The sequence below is a fragment of the Barbus barbus genome (assembly GCF_936440315.1).
Source record: "Barbus barbus genome assembly, chromosome: 9".
NCBI lineage: Eukaryota > Metazoa > Chordata > Actinopteri > Cypriniformes > Cyprinidae > Barbus > Barbus barbus.
In genome coordinates this window covers 32,946,147-32,954,129 of record NC_136737.1, presented here as the reverse complement: position 1 = coordinate 32,954,129, position 7,983 = coordinate 32,946,147, and the positions used below count along the sequence as shown (strand labels likewise).

The window sequence follows — 7,983 nt, the reverse complement described above, 5'->3', positions numbered from 1 at the left end:
GACCCCACACTTCACTGCCATATAAAACAATTGGTTCAATTATAGATTTGAAAAGTTTGAGCCAGATTTGGATTGGGATGTCGATTTTAATGGATCTTTTTATGGCATAGAAAGCCCTTTGAGCTTTCTCTTTGAGTTCATTCACAGCTAAAGCAAAGTTACCGGTTGGGGTTATTTTCAGGCCGAGGTAAGTGTATGTTTTTGTGGTTTCAATGGTTCTGTGTGATAGTGTGAATGTGTGTGTTGGTCCCTGAGATCTGGAGCGTTTCTGGAACATCATTACTCTAGTTTTTTGGAGGTTGACCGTCAGGGCCCAGGTCTGACAGTAATCCTCCAGCAGATTCAGGCTGTCCTGAAGCCCCTCTTCAGCGGGCGACAGGAGGACCAGGTCATCTGCGTAGAGAAGACACTTTATCTCTGTGTCGTGTAGAGTGAGACCTTGAAAGGGGGCGTGTTCTAATATGTTGGCCAATTGGTTGATGTAGATGTTGAAGAGGGTGGGGCTTAAACTGCATCCCTGTCTCACTCCACGCCCCTGGGGGAAGAATTCGGTTCTTTGGTTTCCAATTTTAACCGCACAATGGCTGGCTGTGTACATTGATTTGATCAAATCATAGAATTTTCCCCCTATTCCACTGTCGATAAGTTTTAGGTATAGTCCTTCATGCCAGATTGAATCGAATGCTTTCTTGAAATCAACGAAACAAGCAAAAATGTTTCCTTTGTTTTGATGTACATATTTGTCAATTAGTGTTTGTAATGTAAAAATGTGGTCGGATGTGCGACATTTTGGGAGAAAGCCAGTTTGGCATTTACTCAAGGCATTGTGCTTCGTAAGGAAGTGTAACAGTCTGGTGTTTAAGATGCTACAGAACACCTTCCCCAGGTTACTGTTCACACAGATGCCTCGGTAGTTGTTGGGGTCTAGTTTATCTGCGTTCTTGTGAATGGGGCTGATGAGGCCCTTGTTCCAGATCTCAGGGAAGAACCCACACACAGAACATCATTGAAGAGTTTTAGCATGGCCAGTTTGAAGCTTTGCTCTGTGTGTTTCAGCATCTCGTTCAGGATGCTGTCGACACCACAGGCTTTCTTGGGCTCAAGGACCCGTAATTTATCTTCCAATTCTTTCATTGTTATGGGGAAATCTAAGGGGTTTTGATTCGCTTTAATCGATCTTTCTGAATTGTCTAGTTTATTAATTATTTGGGTTGGGCTATATAATTCTTGGAAATGAGTTTTCCACGTCTCCCCATCTTGGATGGCCAGAATTTCTTGATTTGGTTTGTATAATAATTTCCATTTATCCCAAAATTTGTGTGAATTTATAGATTTTTCAATTTCTTCAAACTGGTTTTGCAAAAACTGTGCTTTTTTCCGCCGGAGTGTGGCTTTATATAGTTTTAGTGCCTCACAGTAATGAAGGCGGAGGATTATCTGGTTGTCTGTGTTTTTGATTTGATAGATTTCTGAGGTTTTTTCTCAGAGTCTTACAGTCCAAATCAATCCATTTGTCAGTATCTAAACATTTTTTCTTTGGTTTAACAATGGTCAAATGACTTTTTTGTGCTGTTTTGTATAATATGTTGTTTAGATCTTGTACACTGTCTCTCGCTCACACACACACACACACACACACACACATTTATATGTTATTGATATCTAAGTAACTGTGTACAGTTGAAAACACAAGCATGCTAAACTGTTGTTTACACAAACGACGCACACATTCAAGTTGTCAAAGTTTTAAGTCTTCATAAAGACCAAAGATGTTTTTTTAACACAGCAAAGTACTTATTTTTAGCGGTTTGCAAACAATTCAACTTATCTTCTTATCGATGCTTCTTCCTGTTTCAAAATAATACGAATGTGACGTGTTTGGACACGGGCGTGGCTTGTGCGGTCAGGCTCCTCCTCCTCCACTGGGTGGTGACTTCCTCTTGTTGAAGAAAGCAAACTCGACGGGATTAAAAAAAGAGACTTAAAAACCTCCACAAACCCCACACTAAGGTAAGTTCATTTCTCTGCGTCTGATATAAGTTCATATTATTGTAGAAGTTTCTCGCATTCGCGTCTCAGACGAGTTGAACCCGATCTTTAAACTCGAACAGCGTTGATGGAGGAGTTGTGACGCATGTAGAAATGGATGAAGCTGCACAAGTTCATCTTCAGAAGAATTATAATCATATCGAGCTCTAGAGATTCTGCTTTTAGTTCAGATTCATTTACAATCAGAAATATAGGCTACTAAAGGAGGAAATAAAGATTTAAACAGAAAACGCGAGCTTCTGTAAAGCTCTTGAGTCTGAGGTTTGGTTTCGGTTTTGAAAGAAACATGCAGGAAGGAGAATATTCACATGCTGCTGAAACAATCCTTCGACATGTGTAATACATCTCTCCTGTCACTGATCAAACAAACATTTCACAGGAAATACTACATTTAAATATGTTCTTTTAAATTAATGAATTATTCGCTGACAATTGCCAAAGACCCATCAGACATTTCTTCACTGTACTCTGTTATTTTGCATATAGGCCTACACATGGATCCTTTATTTGCAGCCAAATACCAGAATATAAGACCAAATAACGGAGTATAAGACCAAATACCAGAATATAAGACCAAATACCAGAATATAAGACCAAATAACCGAGTATAAGACCAAATAACCGAGTATAAGACCAAATAACAGAATACAAGACCAAATACCAGAATATAAGACCAAATACCAGAATATAAGACCAAATACCAGACTATAAGACCAAATACCAGACTATAAGACCAAATACCAGACTATAAGACCAAATACCAGACTATAAGACCAAATACCAGATTATAAAACCAAATAACAGAATATGAGACCAAATACCATGAGACCAAATAACAGAATATGAGACCAAATACCAGAGTATGAGACCAAATACCAGAGTATGAGACCAAATAACAGAATATGAGACCACATAGCAGAATGTAAGACCACATAGCAGAATGTAAGACCACATAGCAGAATGTAAGACCACATAGCAGAATGTAAGACCAAATAGCAGAATGTAAGACCAAATAGCAGAATGTAAGACCAAATAGCAGAGTGTAAGACCAAATAGCAGAGTGTAAGACCAAATAACAGAGTATAAGACCAAATAACAGAGTATAAAACCAAATACCAGAATACAAGACCAAATAGCCTGTTGGTTTGTGAAGAAATGTAAAGACTTGAACGTTCGATGATGTTGTGGTGTAACTTGGGTGAAAAAGATTGATTTCAGAAAGCTTAAAAAAATAACATGTTCTGGAATAATATGAATGCAGTGAGATTTGTGTGAAGGTGATTTGTGTTAGTGATAGTTTTGCTGATCTTGTTTGTTTGGTGGAAACAGTGAAACTCATTGTGGAGGAAGAGCAGCTTTCACACATTTGAGAAATATAATGGGCTGCATGTCTGAGATTTGAGGGGTTTTCAGCAGTGCTTCAACAATGAAACATCAGCTCTGAAAATAATCCTCATCAGATGTCATGATCAGTTAGTTGATATGTGTTACAGCAGCAGAAACACATCAAGCTCTGAACAGATTGATGCTTTTCTCCTGTCGCTGAAGTCAAATATGTTCAGTAAGACACAAGAGCATCAGTGAGCTCAGATACTGATGATACTCATGAGGATCTTCTTCACTACAGTCAGTAAAGCATCACTTTATGGATTCAGAAGAAAAGGATCCTGCTGCAGCTCCACATTCTCTTCAATCTCATTGTGTGTGTAGCGTTAAGATTTACTGCAATAATTATCACAATAGTATGTGTAGTGATCGACCGATATTGATTTTTTTATTACCGATACCAATTATTTGCATGTGTATGTGCCCGATAACCGATATGCAGAACCGATATTTATTTACTGTTATAAAGTAAATAAATGACTGCGTGAAGTAAGTCCATACTTCACTTTGGTTTTTCCTCCTTTCAGTCATCTTAACAAAACATGTTTTGAGAATTAGCAGTCTTTCATGCAGGTCTCTAGACTCATTCTTCCCACTGATCTCACTTTTGCCACTAACGTTCTCAGTTGGTCGCACGAGCACATAATTTGGTTGCAATTTGTTTTTTTGTTTTTGCGCATTTGAACATTTGATTAATCAATGCATGCTGATGAACTTTTATCATAGTTTATAGTTATATGGTAACGAAAGTTTCAACATTCAACTCGTTCTTTTTCATCCATATTATTTGTGATTTAAATTTTGTGAACAAGACTTCATTTTTTCATGCACTTTCACTTTCAAATTTGCTATCTTGGTGTCACATTTTACAAGAAAAGATAATAGTCTGTTTTGCTTATATCTATACACCTTTCACTTTTTAAGACTAAAACAAAAGATGGATTCAATGTTATTGTTAATTAAAAAGCACAACAACAATAAAACAGTACGTTGACAATGACAAACTAGCTTTTATAAGATTTATTAACAAAAAGGAATAAGACGAGGCATGGCACAGGACACATCACATGCTGTACTATATACCGAGTGTATTACAGAATGTTTAGCAAACTCTGAGTAAGCAAATAAATATTATTATAATTTTTTTTTTCTAAATTAAGGAAAGCCTCCACAGCGTAACGTGAGGTAAACAGCAAAGATAACAAGCTTCTCAAAACGAAAACAAAAAGAAAAGTAAAACTAAACTGGCTGTCACAGACAGGACTTGCATGTTTTTTCTACAAGAACACCAGCATGTTCACCTTCTCTGGTTTAAGAAGCGGTCTTTTACTTTAGTTTGAAAACAAAATCTTCCGTTGCGCTCCATCCGCGACGCGCACCTTCGCGCTCGTGCTGACGCGGCGAGTATGAACCAGGCTCTACCCACTAAGCGCTCGTGCTGAAAGCGCCTCTCTTCACGTGATCAGTGAAATCTGACTCCTGCTATAATGTGCTGAGGCTGGCAGCGCGCGCTGTATGAAGCAGACGCTTTGGAGTAGCGCAGACCTGGCACTCGTACAAATGCGACCACGTCAAATTTTAACTCGCAAAAAATTATTATTTTGGTTGCAGTCTAGAGCCCTGTCATGTTAAATTTAATCTTCGTATTACAACAATAAAAAACATTATTTATAAAAAGCTTTAGCAGCAACACTAATATTAGCAGTGAGCAAAATAAACGTAGAATGTCTAATGTTTTCAAATGGAGAAAATAAATAAAGGACAGGAGTCATATCAACTTCATTTTTAACTACAGTTTTAGTAGGTTTATAAGCTGTTTAATAGGCTAAAGAGTGAAGAATAATTCACTGGATAATGTTAATTCACGGAATAATATTCTCTGGAATATAACAAGTATTGTATTTTATTGCATTTCTCAACTGGCATGCTCTAAATTATGCTGCTGACAGCGCGGTTTATCTATGCCTTTACACAGAACTATGGGCTACTCAAACTGCCATCGATCGCGGAGATAATAAATAATTAATTTCCATAGAGTTGTATTAATTTAGATGTTTATAAACGAAATAATGGTTATATAGTAAGTGTTAATACAATTTAGGGTGCTTCAAAAAAGTGAATCTTGTTAAAAGTTACATGCGGTGGCCGTGCTGAGCATTTCTTGAGCATCAACCCGCTGAGTGAACTGCGATATGAAAGCGGCTTCACGAGACTAATGATGAGCATATAGACAACAGAGAGAGAATTACATTCAATGCTTTTATTTCCAACATGCAATCATTCATGGCTGTATTATTTAATTCATGCAAAGTTACGTCTTTATTGGGAGAGGACTTGACGGATTATCTACGTATCTAAGTGACTCCGACTTCACGAGACTAATAGACCACAGAGAGAGAATTCAATTCAGCACTTTTATTTCCAACATTCGCTAATTCATGGCTGTGTTATTTCAGGCAAAGTTATATCTTTATAGGGACAGGGCTTGACAGAGTATCTTATTTATCATATTTAAGTTGCATAAACTACATATCTGTAAGGGAACTGTCGTGTGTGTCATGTGTTCCTGCCTCTTGTGCCCATATTTGGTTTGTTTCCTGTCCTTGTCTGATGTAATTCTTTAGTAGTTTATCCTTGTCTAGCCGTGTCTGTTAATTTACCTGTGTATTTATAGTCCTGTCTGTGTAGTGCCATTTTGTCTGGTCTACTCGTTACTCCCCGGTGTTCCTGTGCGTAAGCCTTGCCTTGTCCTACCCTGCCCTGATGTCCTAGTAAAGAATGTTTTTGAGTTACGTCCTCGTATGCGTGTTCCTTGTTCCTCCCTGCTGTGTGCACCGTGACAATATCAGGGATTTATGTAATACATCTAATTTGTTCATTAATGACTGTAATATTAAATAGTTTACTAGCTACAGCAAATCAAGTACCTGCACGCCGTTGTTGTTGTTGTCTCGTCTCCCCTCAGATGCGCTGCAATTGCGATCCTGCGCACAATTCTCAAAACACCCACAAGATGGCGGTGTTTATCGGTGAATCCGATATCACAAAACCGATATCCGATTATGGAAAAAAAATTTAATATCGGGAAAATATCGGTAAATCGATATATCAGTCGATCTCTAATTATGTGTCATTTGTTCTCTTATGTTTCCATATGCAGGTGTGAAGTCAGTTTGTCATTATGGAGAACAGAGAGAGATCTTCATCTCCTGATCACAGCTGTGTGTCTCTGAAGAGTGACGGATCCATTCGTAATCCTCCTGACCTCAGTGATGGACCAGTGACCTCTGACCCCAGGTGAGATATAATCCAGTATCGCACACAACATACTGAGTTGTAATAAGATTCAAGATTCAAGAGTTTTATTTGTTACATACACAATTATACAGAGTATAACCAGCAGTGAAATGTAGGTCAGGTCCGCTCCAAGGACAGTGCAATTGTAAAGTATACAATATTAAGAAAAAGAAAAGTAGAAAAAAAATAAAATAAAAGAATACAACTAGATAAAAAAGTTTGTCGAGACAAACTTTAAGTTGACTTGAGAAAGCCGGACCAGACAGTTTAAAAGAGTTTGAAAAGTTTTAAAAAAGTTAAAGAAGTTTAAAAAGTTTAAGTTTTAAAAGTTTTAAAAGTTTTTAGTTTGACGCTTTTCAGTCTGAAAGTCACGTAGTGATCTGTTTGACTCTTGAACCTGAATAAGATCAGCAATGTATGGAGGGGCTATACCATGCAGGGATTTAAAGACAAAAATAATTCTGAAATAGTTTGAAGATTAACATAGTTTGAAAAGCTTAAAATTTTATAGATAGATAGATAGATAGATAGATAGATAGAGTCAGATTATAGATAGAAAGATAGATATATAGAGAGAGACAGACAGACAGATAGATACTGACTAGCATGTTGCAAGCATGATTAGTATGTGACTAGCATGTTTCTAGCATGATTAGCATGTGACTAGCATGTTGCTAGCATGACTAGCAAGGTACTAGCATGTTGCTAGCATGATTAGCATGTCGCTAGCATGTTTCTAGCATGATTAGCAAGTGACTAGCATGTCGCTAGCATGATTAGCAAGTGACTAGCATGTCGCTATCATGTTTATAGCATGTCGTTAGGATAGATAGAAATAGTCAGATAGATAGATAGATAGATGGATAGATAGATAGAAATAGTCAGATAGATAGATAGATAGATAGATAGATAGATAGATAGATAGATAGATAGATAGATAGATTAGAAATATTAGAGGAGTCTGAATGAGTTTGAATGGGTTAGAAATAGTACATAGAAGGGAAGTCTGATTGAGCCTCAAAGATTCTGGGAGTTTAGATTTTAATTTTGACAGTTGGAGTTTGAATAGTCTTGGCTCATCTGAACATTCCGTCAATGTAAGTCTATGGGATTTTTATGATTTTTAATCTTCAGTTTTATGAAAACCATAAGTCCGATCAGTTAGAAAAGATATAGCACACCCGGCGAGATCAGTCTGAAGATCTGGGCTGAGTTTGGAGTCTGTAGAGTTAAAGCTCTAGGAATTCAAAT

The 7,983-nt window shown here is 37.3% G+C and overlaps 1 protein-coding gene across 3 annotated transcripts in view; it reads left to right on the top strand.

The window, feature by feature from the left end:
- Nucleotides 1-1,899: 1,899 nt before the first annotated feature.
- The window catches only part of LOC306875131 (protein NLRC3-like), a gene marked incomplete at its 3' end in the record, with an annotated part of 91,279 nt that continues 85,195 nt past the window's right edge, over nt 1,900-7,983 (top strand). For all 3 annotated transcript variants that reach the window (XM_079425553.1, XM_079425552.1, XM_079425554.1), the window contains exons 1-2: nt 1,900-2,010; nt 6,596-6,732. In XM_079425553.1, coding sequence (XP_079281679.1) covers nt 6,617-6,732 — 116 coding nt within the window. In that variant the 5' untranslated portion in view covers nt 1,900-2,010; nt 6,596-6,616. The remainder of the gene's footprint in view (nt 2,011-6,595; nt 6,733-7,983) is intronic.